The sequence below is a fragment of the Conger conger genome, chromosome 9 (genome assembly GCF_963514075.1).
Source record: "Conger conger chromosome 9, fConCon1.1, whole genome shotgun sequence".
NCBI classification, from domain to species: domain Eukaryota; kingdom Metazoa; phylum Chordata; class Actinopteri; order Anguilliformes; family Congridae; genus Conger; species Conger conger.
The window spans coordinates 9,293,165-9,312,062 of NC_083768.1; the positions used below are offsets into that span (position 1 = coordinate 9,293,165).

An 18,898-nucleotide genomic window follows, 5' to 3' on the forward strand; every position below is an offset into this window, starting at 1 on the left:
TGCACCAAAACTGAATATGCGTCACAAAAAAAGACAGAATAAGACACTCCCCTCCAAGCAAACCTTATTGGACAGTAGACAGCATATCGAGGGTAAGAAGGTGAAATAAAAATGAAAAGAAATGGAATGAGGTACTAATAAAATGATAAAACATTCCATTAGTCATCAATAGAATGTGGAGAGAATTAAAAACAATTTAGCTCATGGAGTACAGGTTGTGGGGTGCGAGACACCAGAGAGGCACTGAAAGTATGTGTTACGACCCCTGGTCTAGTCTCGGGGTAAGTGGGGTGAACAAGAACGGAAACGGGGGGAAAGAATAGTTACACAATGGCGGTGGAAACAGAAAACAATCCAACAGGGTTGTAATTCTCAGGTGCTCTTTTATCTACAGTGTGCAGTGCATGTACAAGTTGGGGAAGGGATGGTAAATAGTGCCAAAACAAATTCAAGAAAATAAAACCATACAACACACTGAAAAAAAAAAACAGACATTTGATAAACCAACTGACTAATACCTAGAAAATAAATCGCCAAGGAAACAACAAAAACCTACAATACTAAACTCAATCAGAGTCATTAACAAAGAAAACAAATGTGTCACTCGCTCCTTTCCTAATGTGTCTGACAGTGAAGTCTACATGTATATACACACTGAGCACTTTATTAGGAACAATACTTGGCAGGGCCTTGGCTCTCAAAACAGCCTCAATTCTTGGTAGTATTGATTCCACAAGATGTTAATGTTATGTTTTCCTGTTAGTTTATTATTATTATTCTTGGAATTTATAATTTTTCCTTATTAGATCTGGTTTTGGCGGCACAGATGGTGCAGTGGGTAGCACTGCCGCCTCACAGCAAGGAGGTCCTGGGTTCGAATCCCCGTTGGCCGGGGCCTCTCTGTGCGGAGTTTGCATGTTCTCCCCGTGTCTGCGTGGGTTTCCTCTGGGTACTCTGGTTTCCTCCCACAGTCCAAAGACACGCAGGTTAGGCTGATTGGAGAGTCTAAATTGCCCATAGGTATGAGTGTGTGAGTGAATGGTGTGTGTGCCCTGCGATGGACTGGCGACCGGTGTATTCCTGCCTTTCGCCCAATGTATGCTGGGATAGGCTCCAGCCCCCCTGCGACCCTGTTTAGATAATGGATGGATGTGTCACGTTTCAGGTCTGTCTCGCCATGTTTTATGTTGATTTATGTTTATTTATGTTATCTTAGTCACGTAGTGTCTTATCATGTATTATGTTGTCTAGGTTCATCATGTTGTTTAGTTATGTTTCGTTACGATTTATTTTCTTGTCATGTTTAGTTATGTCTCGTTACGATTTATTTTCTTGTCATGTCTAGTTATGTTTTCGTACGATTATATTCCTGGTTATGTTTAGTGGTTATCGTCTTAGTTTCGCGTTGTGTCATGTTTTGATTTATGTTTATTGTTACGTTAACTGGTCACGGTTTATGCATACACTTTTACATGTTTTTCCGCAAACCTTGCGTTCCGCCTTTTCTCTCTCTCTCCTTCTGTCATTCACTTCCTAATTGTTTCTATTTGTCTATTTACTAAAACTACTAACGCTAGATCAGGATTGGGTAGAGACTAACAAACTAATCATGTGTTCATGTTACCTTACGTTTCTCGTGCATGTCATTTACTAATTTACTAATGCTAGGGCAGGATAGGTTTATTACTAACGATTACTAATCTCCTTGTTAAACTTGTCATCCATCGCACCTGTTTTCCATTTCCTTGCTACGCTCTAACTAATTGTCTACACCTGTCTACACCTGCATTTATAGCCCAGTCGCGCATCTGTTCACTGCGAAATTGTCTGCCTCTGTTTTCCACGCAACTCTTGAGCATTTACTGTTTTGATTACACGTTACGATCCAAGCCCATCATCGACTATTGATTATTGATTTCTGTTTTGTGACCTTCGTTTGTTTCTTGACTACGTCCCCGCCTACCGTTTTTGTACTTTTGCCCCGCTGATTGTTTCATGGTTTCGACTCCCGCTTCGCCCACGACTACGCCTCTGCCTGCCGTCCGCCTGTTCATCTGCCCCGCTGACAGCTCTCCTGCTACCGGACCTCCCTGCACGCCTACCGACTACGAGATTGCCTCTTCCCTCGGCACCGTGCTTTTTGTTTGTTTTGTATTTGTTTGGCTGGATCTTCGCCTATGGACTTTGCTTGTGTTGACTACGCTCCTGGGACTCGTCCCAAATAAAGCCCTAACGGGACTTTATTTTACTATTGTTTCTGAGTCGTGCATTTTGCGTCCAACCCCCACGCACCCGTCTCAGAACAATTTCGCCACTATGGACCCTGCTGACTCAACTGCCATGTTCCACGCCCTCCAGGAACAAGGAGCCATCGTCCGGCAGCATTCACAAGGAATCTCCGAGCTTCACCTAGAGATTCGTGAACTGTGTGCAGAGATGAGGAGGCTCGCCGTTGCGGTCCTACCACAACCACGGGAGGAACCCACCCACCCACCCACTTCCCCGGCGGTCAACCCCTCGGGAGCCTGGCAATTCCGGGAGCCCCAACAACCCCCCCCCGGAGAGGTTCGGTGGAGAACCTGAGAGGTGCAAGGCGTTCCTACTCCAATGCAAGTTTGTATTCAAACAACAGCCCCAGACCTACAACAGCGACGACCGTCGGATTGGCTATGTGATGGGACTACTCAAGGGGAGGGCGTTGGATTGGGCTACGGCGGTGTGGTCCGGGGATTCTTTCCCTCCTCGTTACCCAGTCTTCGCCGACAAGATTCGAAAGGTGTTCCAACACGCATCCAGCGACCAGGAGCCATCCCAGAGACTGATTGCTCTGCGCCAGGGACGGAAGACCGCGGCAGACCACTCCATCGACTTCCGCACCCTCGCAGCAGCTACTAGTTGGAACGATGCAGCTTTGGCGAATCTCTTCCTGGCCAGCCTGAGCGAGACGCTCCAGGACGAGTTGGCGCGACTGGACCCCATCACCCAGGTCGACCAACTCGTGCGCACCACGATCCGCCTGGACAACCGCGCCAGACAACGCCGGTCGGAGAGACCGATCCTTCCCGGCAACCCGTACCCCAGGCAGGGCCCAAGTCCTCGACGAGAGGAGCAGCAGTCGGAGGGATCTGAACCCATGGACCTGTCCCGGGCCGGTACCAGGGTCTCTACCGAGGAACGAGCACGCCGCAGAACCACCGGTTCGTGCTTCTACTGTGGGAGGCCGGGTCACACCCAGGCTCGGTGCTCCTTCAGGACCAGGCGACCAGTAGAGGTGAGAGCAGTCGACAGGCATGAGGGTGCTGACAGAGAGAACCATTGTCCCACGCTCACCACGCTGTTGATTCTTCCCGACAGAACAACCCGGATTAACGCGTTGGTGGATTCTGGAGCGGACGCCAATCTCATCGACGAAGTGTTGGTGTCCGAACTGAACATCCCCACCCTCCCTCTACCCCACCCTGAGAATGCGCGGTCGCTGGATGGAAGGACTTTCTGCCGCATGACGCACATTACTATTCCCTGTCAACTGGTCATTTCTGGGAACCATCGGGAGATGATCCAGTTCCGCGTCATCCAGTCCCCCAATGACCAACTCATCTTGGGATTACCCTGGCTCCAGAAACACAACCCCACGATCAACTGGAGTTCCAATCAAGTTCAAGCCTGGGATTCTAGATGTCATCTGTCCTGCTTGCGTTCCGCTCCACCACCAGCAGAGGGAGCACCAGCTCCACCACAGACTCCCAAGCCCTCCCTGGAAAGGGTTCCCACACCTTACCATGACCTGGGCGCAGTGTTCTCCAAGATACAAGCTCAGTCTCTGCCGCCTCATCGACCCTACGACTGCGCCATCGAGCTCCTTCCTGGTTCGTCACTTCCCTCAAGTCGCCTTTACAACGTCTCCAGACCTGAAAGGGAGGCTATGGAGACATACATCCGTGACTGCCTGGCTAACGGACTAATTCGCCCTTCTTCCTCTCCCGTCGGTGCAGGATTCTTCTTCGTCCAGAAGAAGGATGGCTCCCTACGCCCATGCATCAACTACAGGGAGCTGAACAACATCACGGTGAGGAACAAGTATCCTCTGCCCCTGATGGACTCCACGTTCCACCCACTTCACGAGGCCACCATCTTCACCAAGTTGGATCTTCGCAACGCGTACCACCTGGTCCGGATCCGTGAGGGCGATGAATGGAAGACCGCCTTCAATACCTCTCTCGGACACTTTGAATACCTAGTCATGCCATTCGGCCTCACCAATGCTCCTGCTGTGTTCCAGGCCCTGGTGAATGACGTTCTTCGGGACTTGTTGGGTCGCCATGTGTTCGTCTACCTGGATGACATCTGGATCTACTCCACTAATGCCAAGGATCATGAAAACCATGTCAGGCAAGTTCTACAAAGGCTTCTAGAGAACAAATTGTTTGTCAAGGCAGAGAAGTGCGTCTTCCACTCCGACACAGTTGAGTTCCTTGGGTTTATCCTTGAGAAGGGACAGATCAGGGTGGATCCCAAGAAGATTCTGGCGGTCACCGACTGGCCCACACCCACCTCACGCAAGCAACTCCAGCGCTTCTTGGGATTCGCCAATTTCTACCGAAGGTTCATCCGTTCCTATAGTCAAGTGGTCTCCCCTCTAACCAAGCTCACGTCCCCAGCGGTGCCATTCCGGTGGAGCCCCGAAGCTGAGACGGCCTTCACCAAGGTCAAGAGACTGTTCTCTTCCTTTCCCATCCTGGTACACCCCGACCCCACCCGCCAGTTTGTGGTCTAGACAGATGCTTCCGACACAGGGGTGGGAGCAGTGCTCTCTCAGGTGGCGGCCGCTGACAACCGACTACACCCCTGCGCCTTCTTCTCCAAGAAGCTGTCCCCGGCGGAGAGGAACTACGACGTTGGAAACCGTGAGCTGCTGGCAGTCAAACTGGCGCTGGAGGAGTGGAGACATTGGCTGGAGGGGGCCGAGAAGCCGTTCATCGTTTGGACCGACCACAAGAACCTGGCATACCTCCAGACAGCCAAAAGGCTGAATTCTCGACAGGCGAGATGGGCGCTGTTCTTCGGGAGGTTCAACTTCTCACTCACCTACCGCCCTTTCTCGCCAGTTTAACACCTGTCCTGAGCGTGAGGTTCCAGAGAACATCCTTCCGGCCTCCTGCACCGTTGGGTCCGTCACCTGGAAGATCGAGTCGGTGATCCAGAGGGCTCTAAGGGATGAACCCGATCCTAGGCCCAACCCCGGATTACGCCTATACGTTCCCGCAGCCGCTCGGACACAGATGCTGCAATGGGCCCATTCATCCCTCCTTTCCTGCCACCCCGGCTTTACCCGCACCTTGGCGGTGCTGAAGAGGAGATTCTGGTGGAGCTCCATGATCCCTGACACCAGGCGCTTCATCAAGGCATGTACCACCTGTGCCAGAAGCAAGGCCTCCCACCAAGCCCCTGCTGGTCTACTCCAACCTCTGCCTGTGCCCAGCCGACCCTGGAGCCACATCGGCGTGGACTTTGTTACCGGACTTCCCCCTTCCGAAGGTAACACCACCATCCTCACTGTGGTGGACCGATTCAGCAAAGCGGCACACTTCATCCCCCTGGCTGGATTGCCCACCGCCCAAGAGACCGCAGAGGTTCTGGTGAGAGAAGTATTCCGCATTCACGGACTTCCCTCGGACATCGTTTCTGACCGCGGCCCCCAATTCATCTCCCAAGTTTGGAAGGCGTTCTGCGTGGCCCTCGGGGCCACAGCTAGCCTCTCTTCGGGCTACCACCCTCAGTCCAATGGCCAAACGGAGAGGGCCAATCAGGACCTGGGGGCCGCTCTACGCTGCGTATCGGCAAAGAATCCAGCCGGCTGGAGCAAGATGCTAACCTGGGTGGAATACGCACACAACACCTTACCCTGCGCCGCCACCGGGAAATCTCCGTTTGAGGTCTCCTTGGGCTACCAACCTCCACTGTTTCCTGACCAGGAAGCTGGGATCGCTGTTCCCTCCCTCGCCATCCACATGAAACGGTGCTCCAAGGTTTGGAGGGATGCCAAGGCCGCGCTGCTAAGCACGGCAGATCGTAATCGGCGTTTTGCTGATCGCCACCGCACTCCAGCTCCGGCCTACAAACCAGGTGACTCCGTCTGGCTGTCCACTAAGGACATTCCCCTCCAAGCCACCTCTCACAAGCTACAACCCCGCTTTATTGGTCCCTTTAAGATCCGCAGTATCATCAACCCTTCCTCTGTTAAACTTTCACTCCCTGCTTCACTTAGGATTCACCCCACTTTCCATGTTTCTTGTATTAAGCCTGTATCCTCTCACCCCATATGTCCCCCGGATCCCCCACCAACTTCCCCCCCGCATTATTGACAACCACTACATTCGTAAGAGGGGCCGTGGAGTGCAATACTTGGTTGACTGGGAGGGCTATGGCCCTGAGGAGTGTTCCTGGGTCGCTCCCAGTCTCATTCTGGACAAATCGCTCATCAGAGACTTCCATCGTGACCACCCTGATAAATTCCAAGGACCGCCAGGAGTCGGTCGTTAAGGGGGGGGTCCTGTCACGTTTCAGGTCTGTCTCGCCATGTTTTATGTTGATTTATGTTTATTTATGTTATCTTAGTCACGTAGTGTCTTATCATGTATTATGTTGTCTAGGTTCGTCATGTTGTTTAGTTATGTTTCGTTACGATTTATTTTCTTGTCATGTTTAGTTATGTCTCGTTACGATTTATTTTCTTGTCATGTCTAGTTATGTTTTCGTACGATTATATTCCTGGTTATGTTTAGTGGTTATCGTCTTAGTTTCGCGTTGTGTCATGTTTTGATTTATGTTTATTGTTACGGAGACTGGTTACTGTTTAAACATACACTTTTACATGTCTTTCCGCAAACCTTGCGTTCCGCCTTTTCTCTCTCTCTCTTTCTGTCATTCACTCCCTAATTGTTTCCATTTGTCTATTTACTAAAACTACTAACTGGATTGGGTAGAAACTAACAAACTAATCATGTGTTCATGTTACCTTAAGTTTCTCGTGCATGTCATTTACTAATTTACTAATGCTAGGGCAGGATAGGTTTATTACTAACAATGACTAATTACCTTGTTAAACTTGTCATCCATCGCACCTGTTTTCTATTTCCTTGCTATGCTCTAACTAATTGTCTACACCTGTCTACACCTGCATTTATATCCCAGTCGCGCTACTGTTCACTGCGAAATTGTCTGCCTCTAGTTTACTACGCAACTCTCGAGCATTAGTACTGATTGATTCACGTTAAGATCCAAGCCAGTTTTACCGACCATCGTTTATTGATTTCTGTTTCGTTGACCATTGTTTGTTTTTTTGACCACGTCTTCGCCTACCGTTTTGTACCTTTGCCTCGCTGATTGTTTCGTGGTTTCGACTTCCGCATCGCCCTCGACTACGACTCTGCCTGCCGTCCGCCTGTACTTCTGCCCCGCTGACGGCTCTCCTGCTACCGGACCTTCCTGCACGTCTACCGACTACGAGTTTGCCTCTTCCCTCGGCACCGTGCTTTTTGTTTGTTTAATATTTGTTTGGCTGGATCTACGTGTATGGACATTGCTTGTTTTGACTACGCTCCTGGGATTCGTCCCGAATAAAGCCCTGACGGGACTATCTAACCATTGTTTCTGAGTCTTGCATTTTGGGTCCAACTCCCACGCACCCGTCACAGGTATGTTCTTCTGAAATGTACATATGTTTTAAGTATCTGTTGCATATTTCATTGAAAGTAGTTTCTCATATTTCTTTCAGAATATTTGGCTGAAAAGTTTTAGAAAACTTTCCCTGAGTATAAAGGATGTCACAGAGTGCAAAATAACCAAGTATCCCCAGCCCCGCCCACCAATGCAACACCTGCTCACAGTGAGGAAAAGCACTGATTACAGAACTTATATTATTCACACTGCCACTAAGATCCTAGGAACTTGGTTGATTTACTCTCTACTCCGCGAGATTTATTTCATTTTACTAGAGCAGCCAATGTACTGTACATTAAAACATGCAGTGAAGAGGCTTTTGGGCTGAAGGTTCTGCATTAGCCTTCTGGGCCTTCTCAATGCGTACACCTGAAAGAGAAAGTGCAGTTATGTGCTGTCTCCATTGTCCCTGCTGTACTGTGTGTCCTGAGAGAGCCTTCAGGGTCTGCTTATGAGAGACTGTTTTCACAGGCTGAACACCAGCAGGTTTGCTGGGTGCACAGAGGTGTGTGACCTCACTGCTCTGGGGGGTGCAGTGGTAGTGTTCCACTGGATCTACACCCGGGCCTTCAGTAGTCTCCTCTCTACAGTGGTGATTACGCTCAGCCCTGTTTTGCTTTTGCACTCCCTGACTATCGAGCAAACAATCCAAATTCATGCAAGAATGTAGGAAACCTTGACTCCATAAATGTCCATTTACCTGTTCTGTGAAGTTCAGGAAGTTCAACTCTTATCAAAATGCCCTGAAGCGTTCACCAAACTGAAGGAGATGCTATACTGTATGTTGGTACAAGTACACTCTACAATAAACAAAGGGAAGTTAAAGACTATATACCCTCACTGAGCACTTTATTGGGAATTTATTAGACATATGTTTTAGACTTAAGTCTTCTGCAGCTGTAGCCTATCCACTTTGAGGTTTGATCTGTTGTGTGTTCAGAGATGCTCTTCTGCATACCACTGTCATAATGTGTGATTATTTGTATTACTGTCACCTTCCTGTCAGCTTCTACCAGTCTGGCCCTTCTCTGACCTCTCATTAACAACACATTTTTGCCTGCAGAACTGCTGCTCACTGGATGTTTTCAGTTTTTTGCACCATTCACTGCAAACTCTCGAGACTGTTGCACTTGAAAATCCCAAGAGATCAGCAGTTTCTCAGATACTCAATCCACTCTGACATCAACAATCATTCCACGGTCAAAGTCACTGAGATCAAATTTCTTCTCCATTCTGACATTTGACAACATCTGCACGCCTTCATGCATTTAGTTGAAGCCACATAATTGGCTGATTAGATATTTGCATAAACAAGCGGGTCTACCGAATCAATTGCTCACTGAGTGTATAAACCTTATTCTTTGAAATAATTATATTTTTATTAACTGTAGTCCTTTTTTGCTATTTAGATTCTGTAACATTAATTGATGAACGAGAATACCATGAAATCAACTTGTTTATTGGTTTTGTTGCATTTTACAAATATTTTTCACAATACACTTCAGAGAAAAGCTTGGCCAAAACCCCCAGAAGAGCAACAGTGGCTTGAAAACACTCCCCGTGTGAGACAGATAGAGATGAGAAACAGTCAGTGAAAGCTTGGTGATTACTTGCCAATTCCAGTGATTTAATTGCAATTAATAATTACAATACTAATAATTGTCACACAATAATTGTCAGCCAAGAATAAGGAATGAAAAGTCAAAGTTTGATGTTGATGGCAGGAGTGCAGGCAAGTCTGTACACTGCCTTATGAACCCAGCTAAAATGGAATAACACTGATCAGGTATAAAAACATTTGATTTAACCTCGAGTGCATCTGTTTCAAGTATGAACATTGTATGAAAAACTCACGAGAAAATAATTAATGATTGAATGAAAATGAAAAAATGTATTCTATACGTCTGTGTGTCCGTGTGTCTGCTCCCATTCGGTTCTGATAGGCCATGGAAACCCCTCCTTAAATCACAATTCATGTCAACAACCAGGCATGCTGAGGCGAATTACAAACAACCCAGTAAAACATCTCATGTTTCTTCATTTTTTTTAATCGAACATCTTCACTGGGATTATGCCACGGTTACAGTAACCTATTTAATGATTAAATGAAAATGAAATGAAAATGTATTATAATCATGAAATGGATTTCCTCTATCGTACTTCTTTAGAGTGACGGAACTTGGTAAAGTAAAGTCTTAGTTCCAAAGTTTACATCAATAACAATGTATATTAACAAATGAAAGTAGTCTCCTTTACGGCAGGAAACATAGCAGCTAAAAGCCAGGCGGGTAAATTACAATGCAGTGTTCAAGCCCCAGCTTTATAGCCATTCCCCAGAATGAAATGTAGCAATAATGTGGCAGGGAATCAAATGATCATTGTTACCTCTGTATGCATGTCTGCTACCTTCTGACCACCCCAAATCAACATCCATGCACACTGAGGCTGATTGCAGGCACCAAATGGTCATTGAGAGCGAGCGAGCGAGCGAGCGAGAGTCTCAGAGTTGTACCAAAGTACCAAAGTACAAAGTCGCGTTTCTTAATTTTTTTACTGGGATCATGTCACTGTTACAGAAACCGTTGCTGGACATATTTGCAGGGGGGCATCATTCCTACCACCTTCTTTCCCATGAGGAGAGAATAATGGGAACAATCTCTCAGTAAACGTGTTTTTAAGAGTGTAAATGTGGGCCATGTCACTGGAGTCAAAGAAGGACACCTCCCCCCCGTCATAGTCCAGCTGCACTCTGATGCTCTGGGGTTTCCTCTTCAGTGTGAGTGTAGTACCTCCTGCTTGGTACTGATCACCATTCCTCAGAAAAAAGACCCAGAATCCATTCTCTGTGCTGAGTGTTATACTTTCCTTCCTAATGATGGACTCTTTCACCACTCCTACAGCCCAGGCAGTTTTACTCCCAACCTTCACTTCCCAGCTGTGCTTCCCTGAGGTAAACCCCTCAGATCCCAGCACAATCACAATGGGGTTAAACCTCTCTGGGTTGTCAGGACAGTTCTGTGCTGTACCTGTGCGTCTCACAGTGGTCAGATCAGAGAGAGAGAGATAGGCACTTGCAGTGTTGGGGTCCAGCATCACAGGAGCTGAAATAAAGAATATAGACATCTAAAAGACTGAAAGAACAGGCGTTATGTACGGTGCAGAGAACCCAGATGCAGACCACAGGATAATCCAAAATCGTAGTTTTAATGTTCAGTAGTCAAAAGCAAAGAGATCCAGTACACAGCCAAAAACAAAGGCAAAGGCAAAAGAATGGTCGAAAAACAAGCAAGAGGTCAAAATCCAGAAAATCACAGGGCGAAGGAACAGAAGGGCAAAAACAAACTCGTAGTCAAAAACACAAAGCGAAAACGTTGAAAAACCAGAAGTGCAAACAAAACGAGGGCAAGGCAGGTACGGAAGTCAAGGCAAAGGGGTGTCTATCAAGAATCTCAATAAGGCTTACACAAAATCGGCACTTACTATGATCAACGTTCTGACAAAGAAGCATACTGAGAATGGGGTTTAAATACAAGAGGGAAGGTGACAATCTAGGCGGGGCAGAGAAAAAGGTGGGCTAAACAAAGACAACAGGTGGGGATGCACGAAACAAAACATGTAAAACATACGGCTCCGGATTAGGGAGTAGACATTTGCAAAGTTTGAAGACGTAGTGATAGTTAGAGACAGGTGCGAACACTTTGCTGAAACTAAACGAGTAATCAGGGATAGCAGAGGGAGGCGGAGTTACAGAACAGTGCAGAAATACTAAGATTGCGTTAGTGAGTTAGTTACGTGAATATTTCTAAACTACCCAATAAAAGTGATTGTTAGTTAGTTACAGTAAGTGTATTAATCGGATTAGTACTGTACAAAGCCTAGATTAGTAGTAGTTAGTAAGAATCGTACTTTACAACATTTAACTACCAAGAAAAAGCAGGAAGTAAGAATCGCGAGTTATATAGAGGAAATGTTGAAAACCCGAAAAACTACCGTAACCACCCGAATAGTGGAACACGCAGACAGGGGAGTGACTAGACTGGTAAACATTCAGACGCAGACATAACAGGGGAGGGAAATAGAGAACTGTAATGGAAAACATAAATCAGGTAACTATGAAATGAATAATAAACGAAAACACAGAACAAATACAGAAACATTACAACAGGCGCATGTTAAATACTGTATTCACATTAGCTCAGTCATTTCTATCTAATAATGAAAGATTCTAATATCGTAGTTTTAGCAATCATGCAAAAATGTATAAAACCCATTTGCATTTTAAAAATGAATAAAAACACAGCTGATGGCAAATTTCATGGACAATTCACACAGCTAATAAACCATATTAAGTGGGTTTTAAATGGTTAATTCTGTGTTTGCTGGTGTTCTGAGTGTGCTGCAGCCCATAGGATGTTCCTCCCCTTGGAGGAACTGTCAGTGTGACTCCATTTTCCTTTCACATCATTTCAAGATACAGCCTGTTCCATCAGTCCTACATGTTCAGTAAATGCTTCCAGAAAACAATGTTGTCCCCATCTGCCCCAGATACTCACTGTACTGCACCATCCCCAGCATCTTCTCCCAGACTCTGAACGTCAGGTTGCCCAGGTGTTTGGCCACATCTATCAGTGCCCCTGAGAGCAGCTCTGGGTCCTGCAGTGTGCACTGGGCTCTGTAACGACAGGCAGGAGTCAGTCAAGCTGTGGGAAAGTAGTGACTTAGACATGGAAATGAGGCGAGTGTCTCCATACCTGTCTTTGATGTTCTTGTAGCTCTGAAAAACACATAACAGCATAACTGTGATGCATGTACAAATGTTTCTTATTAGCAGTTTGTAATATCACCTATTTTGCAGGTGAGGCCTTGCTTTACTGACCCGTTATTGAAACTGGCCACTGATACTCTATCACAGTAAGAAACTGCACATCTCAATATGACTGGAACATGATAAACCCAGAACACTGTCAGTAAATCAAGCTCCTACCTTTAAAAAGGAGGCATCTTCAGTGTCCATGGCCTTCTCTATAGTTGTGATTTTGTCTGTAAGGGTGGAGATGCGTCTTGCGATGTCTGCCAATTTCTCCTCCATGATCCGACTCTTCACCTCCCCTTCCTCCTTCAGTACAGCTAGTCTGGCCGCCTCTTCCTCTCGTAGGAACTGGTGCAGCTTTTCAAAGTCTGCCTTTATCTGCCCCTCGGTGTGCTGCATTTGACTCTGCAATCAACACACAATGTTAAAATTGAATATTGTAACTATGCTTTGCATGTCAAACACAAACTAAAAAGAATACTTTTCTAATTTTTTGTGCACTTAAAAATAATTCCTAGCTGCTTTACTTACCCGAAAATGTTCTGCGGTTTTCTTACACTCTCGTTCATTCTTAGTAAAGATCTTCAGTTTTTCTTTAATGAGATTAAGTGCAGGCTTGAGTTCCTCCTGCAGTGATATGAACCAGTTGTCACTTACAGAAAGACACAAGTGGCACAGTAATACCCCTGAGTCAAGAACAGCTTAACTTTTTAAGTACATGGGAAATGTAGTTGTGAGGTGGGGTGTGTGGTGTTAGACCAAACGCACACACCAGGGCTCCTAAAAGCACTTCACAAACAAACAACCACTAAATCTGCAAAGCAGACTAAAGGGACAGGAAAATGAAGATAAAGTAAGAATGACCTTTAAATAAAAACTACCCCACCAGGGAAAAACTTCACACAAAGGGAAAAATAAAGAAGGTGAACTTAAATAGATCTCAAACAAGTGAAAAAGGAAAACTTGTAGCAAATAAACTAACACAGGGAAACCCACAAACTCTTTTCTCAGCAAAGCAGCGATACCCTTTGCCAGCTTCAGCATAACACAAATTTCACAGAAGCTCCTGACTGCAGTGAGAGGAGGGTTTATCAAGGGTGCGGTCCGATTGCACAGAAATGATTACACCTGTGAGTAATTAGGCTGAAAATGCTGTCAACCGACCACACCACCCTCCAGTGGTCCAACCCGGTACTGGACCAGTCATGGGCAAATAGCCCTGCTACAACTTATAGCGCATCGAAACATTCTATAATTTTGTGCATTCTCAGTACTATAAAACCAGTCAGAGTTTTCTGCATATAGGATTAAAAAGCGTCTATTATTCTGGGTTGTACTTCATATAAAATTGGATATAAAAAGACATTAAGAAATGTGGAAGCATTTGTGAAATTAGTTTGACATATTGGCACAATAAGTCAAATGTACTGATTTTCTGATACATACACACACAACAGATCTGTTAAAAACAACAAATAGTGTGTAATTTTTAACACACCTTCATGTCTACTTAAGGAGAACACATTCTGTGTTAAAAAAAGAAAAAACTCCCTTTGTAACACAGCAATCCTTTTTGAGAGAATAGGCTATAGCTCTCAGGGTATAGCACTCATTGTGGATTTCTGTACTTCCTGGTTGCTGCTCAGCTCTCTCTCCAAGTATTTAACAGTATATCTTGTATAATATTAGCTTCATCATAACTGGACCTGTATGATATAAGAGACTTTACTCATATCTAAATGTTTCTTGAGAATATGAAGGTGTTGTTTAAAAAAAAAGTGATTACCTTAAGATCCAGTACAGCCTCTTCCACTGGACAGACTGGGTGGTTTGTGTGTTTTTTTGAAGTCTGGCAGACGACACAGAGAGTTTCTTTGTCATGTTTGCAGAATAATAGAAGTTTCTCCCCATGAAGACTACAGCGAGCCTCACTCTTGTGTGCAGTTTCTCTGTCAGTCTTCTGCTTTAAGTAGGATTCCACAATGCTTCTTAAAGCCAGGTTTATAGGAGGTTCCTCCATAGAGGCCTCTCTCCTGCAGATGGGACACTCTCGAGAGCTCTTCTCTTCCCAGTACTGCTCCAGGCACACTCTGCAGAAGCTGTGGCTACATTTTAGGACAACAGGCTCTTTAAAAATATCAAAACATACAGAACAACAGATGAGCTCATCCTCAGGAATCAAAGCTTGAGCTGCCATTTCACGGTCTCTCAGTCTCTCAGTCTCTCAGTCTCAAACTATCACTTTCACTTCTGCTGAACCGAGAACAGAACACACGCCATGTGGTTCAAAAGCAAGCTGCAGATCAGGCTTGTTGTTCACAGTCTGTGAGAGATTCTTGACTGTGTTTGTCCTCTCTCTCTCTTACAGAGATGATAATGTCTCTGAACTATCTGCTCTGTGTTGAGTTACAGAGTGTAAAGGTGTACCACTTGATCTAAAACATTTTCATGGATAGCACATTTTCTGCACCAAAATTGAATATGCGTCACAAAAAAACACTCCCCTCCAAGCGAACCTTATTGGACAAACAGACCGTTCACTCCCTAAGACAGTAGACAGCATATCGAGGGTAAGAAGGTGAAATAAAAATGAAAAGAAATGGAATGAGGTAAAAATAAAATGATAAAACTTTCCATTAGTAATCAAGAAATAAGTGGAGAGAATTAAACACCTTATTCAAGCATTCAAGAAAAATAACAATGGATAGATAAAAACAATTTAGGTCATGGAGTACAGGTTGTGGGGTGCGAGACACCAGAGAGGCACTGAAAGCGTGTGTTACGACCCCTGGTTTAGTCTCGGGGTAAGTGGGGTGGGCAAGAAGGGAAACTGGCAGGAGTGGGGAAAGGAATAGCAACACAATGGCGGTGGAAACAGAAAAGAATCCGACAGGGTTGTAATTCTCAGGTGCTATTTTATCTACAGTGTGCAGTGCATGTACAAGTTTGGGAAGGGATGGTAAATAGTGTCAAATAAAAAAATAAAAATAAAACCATACAACAAAAACTGATATTAGATAAACCAACTGACTAATACCTAGAAAATAAATCCCCAAGGAAACAACAAAAACCTACAATACTAAACTCAATCAGGATAATTCACAAAGAAAACAGATGTGCCACTCGCTCCTTTCCTAATGTGTCTGACAGTGAAGTCTACATGTATATACACACTGAGCACTTTATTAGGAACACTATATTAATTTGCTCCCAAAACGGCCTCAATTCTTGGTGGCATGGATTCCACAAGATGTTCATGTTATGTTAGTTTATTATTGTTATTCTTGTAATTTATTATTTTTCATTATTAGATCTGGTTTTCTGTTTCCCATCCATTACAATTGTGATCCCCTGTTTACGGTAGTTTCCTGGATTTCAACATTCATTCCAGTCTCGCAATTCTTACTTCCCGCTTCTCTCGATAGTTAAATGTTGTAAAGCACTATTCTTACTAACTCTTTCTTTTCTTCTCCACCTGCCATTGTATTATTACCCTATCATGTTTCCCACCTGTTGTCTATTTGTTAGCCCACCTTTCTCCTGAGCCCCGTCTAGATTGTCACCTTCCCTCATGTATTTAAATCTCAGTCTCTGCTTTGTTCTTTGTCAGATCGTTCATCCTCATTCTGTGCTGAGTTACTAGTTTGCCAGTTTGTAAAGATTCTTGAGACACCCTTTTGCCTGATTACGATTTGCCTGGCCCTTCTGTTTTGTTGGTTTCGATTTTTGCTACGTCCAGTTATTATTCGCCTGCCTGCTCCTTTTGTACTTTTGCTCATCTGATTTTTGGCTACGACTGTTTTGGCACTGTCTGAACCTCTGATGCCTGGCTATGAACTTGGACAGTAATAAAGACTGATTCTTGCTCATTCTTGTGGTTTCCATCTGGTTCCTTTACTGGTCGTAACAGTTAAAAACATTCCTTTAAGATTCTGTTCCATGTTGACATGATATCAAGCAATTTCTGCATATTTGTCAGCTGCACATTCATGCTGAAAATTTCCCTTTGTACCACATCCCAAGGGTGAGAGAGCCGTCAGAATCAGCTTATGAGAGACTGTTTTCCCAGGCTGAACTCCAGCAGGTTTGCTGGGTGCACAGAGGTGTGTGACCTCACTGCTCTAGGGGGTGCAGTGGTAGTGTTCCACTGGATCTACACCCGGGCCTTCAGTAGTCTCCCCTCTACAGTGGTGATTACGCTCAGCCCTGTTTTGCTTTTGCACTCCCTGATTATCTAGCAAACAATCCAAATTCATGCAAGAATGTAGGAAACCTTGACTCCATAAATGTCCATTTACCTGTTCTGTGAAGTTCAGGACGTTCAGTGCTCATGGAAATGCCCTGAAGCTTTCACCAAACTGACGGAGATGCTATACTGTATGTTGGTACAAGTACACTCTACAATAAACAAAGGGATTTAAGTTAAAGACTATATACACTCACTGAGCACTTTATTAGGTATTTATTAGACATGTTTTTTAGACTGAAGTCTTCTGCAGCTGTAGCCTATCCACTTCAGAGTTTGATGTGTTGTGTGTCCAGAGATGCTCTTCTGCATACCACTGTTGTAATGTGCGGTTATTTGCGTTACTGGCACCTTCCTGTCAGCTTCGACCAGTCTGGCCCTTCTCTGAACTCTCATTAACAACACATTTTTGCCTGCAGAACTGCTGCTCACTGGATGTTTTTAGTTTTTTTGCACCATTCACTGCAAACTCTCGAGACTGTTGCATGTCAAAAGAGATCAGCAGTTTCTCAGATACTCAATCCAATCTGACATCAACAATCATTCCACTGTCAAAGTCACTGAGATCAAATTTATTCTCCATTTTGACATTTGACAACATCTGCACGCTTTTATGCATTTAGTTGCAGACACATAATTGGCTGATTAGATATTTGCATAAACAAGCTGATCTACCTAATCAATTGCTCACTGAGTGTATAAAACTTATTCTTTGAAATAATTCTGTTTTTATTAACTGGAGTTTTTGGCTGTTTAGATTCTGTAACATTAATTGATGAACAAGAATACGCTCAACTTGTTTATTTGTTTTGTTGCATTTGTGTGTTTTTCACAATATACTTCACAGAAAAGCTTGGCCAAAACCCCCAGAAGAGCAACAGTGGCTTGAAAACACTCCCCGTGTGAGACAGATAGAGATGAGAAACAGTCAGCGAAAGTTGGTGATTACTTGCCAATTCCAGTGATTTAATTACAACTAATAATTACAATACTAATAATTGTCACACAATAATTGTCAGCCAAGAATAAGGAATGAAAAGTCAAAGTTTGACGTTGATGGCAGGAGTGCAGGCAAGTCTGTACACTGCCTTATGAACCCGGCTAAAATGGAATTACACTGATTAGGTATAAAAACTTTTGATTTAACCATAAGAGTGCATCGGTCTCATGTATGAACATTGTATGAAATAAACTCAACAAAATATTTAATGATTAAGTGAAAATGAAATGAAAATGTATTATAATCATGAAATGGATTTCCTCTATCGTACTTCTTTAGAGTGACGGAACTTGGTCCTTTTTAAAGTAAAGTCTTAGTTTACATCAATAACAATGTATATTAACAAGTGAAAGCAGTCTCCTTTACAGCAGGAAACATAGCAGGTAAAAGCCAGGCAGGTAAATTACAATGCAGTGCTCGAGCCCCAGCTTTATAGCCCTTCCCCAGAATGAAATGTAGCAATAATGTGGCAGGGAATCAAATGATCATTGTTACCTCTGTATGCATGTCTGCTGCCTTCTGACCACCCCAAATCAACATCCATGCACACTGAGGCTGATTACAGGAACCAGATGGTCATTTTGTGTGTGCGAGTGAGTGTGAGAGAAAGAGTGTATGTGTGAGTGTGTGTGTGTGTGCGTGTGTGTGTGTGTGTGCGATTGTGTGTGCGCGAGTGTGTGCGAGAGAGTGTGTGTGTACTGCCTCCCATTCGGTTCTGATAGGCCATGGGAAACCCCTCCTTAATCACATTTCCAGCAGCTCTACCTCATTTCATATAAACAACCAGGCATGCTGAGGCAGATTAGAAACAACCCAAATTCCTTACAAGTACAACATCTCGCGTTTCTTCATTTATTTTTATCAAACATCTTCACTGGGATGATGTCACTGTTACAGAAACCTTTGCTGGACATATTTGCAGGGGGGCGTCATTCTTACCACCATCTGTCAAACCAGGAGAAAATAATGGATACATTCTCTCAGTAAACGTGTCTTCAAAAGTGTGAATGTGGGCCATGTCACTGGAGTCAAAGAAGGACACCTCCCCCCTGTCATAGTCCAGCTGCACTCTGATGCTCTGGGGTTTCCTCTCCAGTGTGAGCACAGTACCTCCTGCTTTGTA

The 18,898-nt window shown here is 44.7% G+C and overlaps 1 protein-coding gene across 1 annotated transcript; it reads right to left on the reverse strand.

The window, feature by feature from the left end:
- Window positions 1-10,278: 10,278 nt before the first annotated feature.
- On the reverse strand, window positions 10,279-14,726 carry LOC133136763 (zinc-binding protein A33-like). The gene is made up of 6 exons (XM_061254480.1): window positions 14,316-14,726; window positions 13,061-13,156; window positions 12,704-12,934; window positions 12,471-12,493; window positions 12,273-12,391; window positions 10,279-10,820 (listed from the first exon to the last, which is right to left on the reverse strand). Exons 1-6 carry the CDS (start codon window positions 14,724-14,726, stop codon window positions 10,279-10,281), a joined length of 1,422 nt encoding a protein of 473 aa, XP_061110464.1.
- Window positions 14,727-18,898: the final 4,172 nt, after the last annotated feature.

Coding starts and splice junctions, on each gene's coding strand:
- LOC133136763 (XM_061254480.1), bottom strand. CDS start 14,726: ATGGCAGCTCAAGCTTTGATTCCTGAGGATGAGCTCATCTGTTGTTCT. Junction 13,157..14,315: donor AGGCTGTACTGGATCTTAAG/GTAATCACTTTT, acceptor ATATCACTGCAG/GAGGAACTCAAGCCTGCACT. Junction 10,821..12,272: donor GCTGGGGATGGTGCAGTACA/GTGAGTATCTGG, acceptor TCTTTATTTCAG/CTCCTGTGATGCTGGACCCC.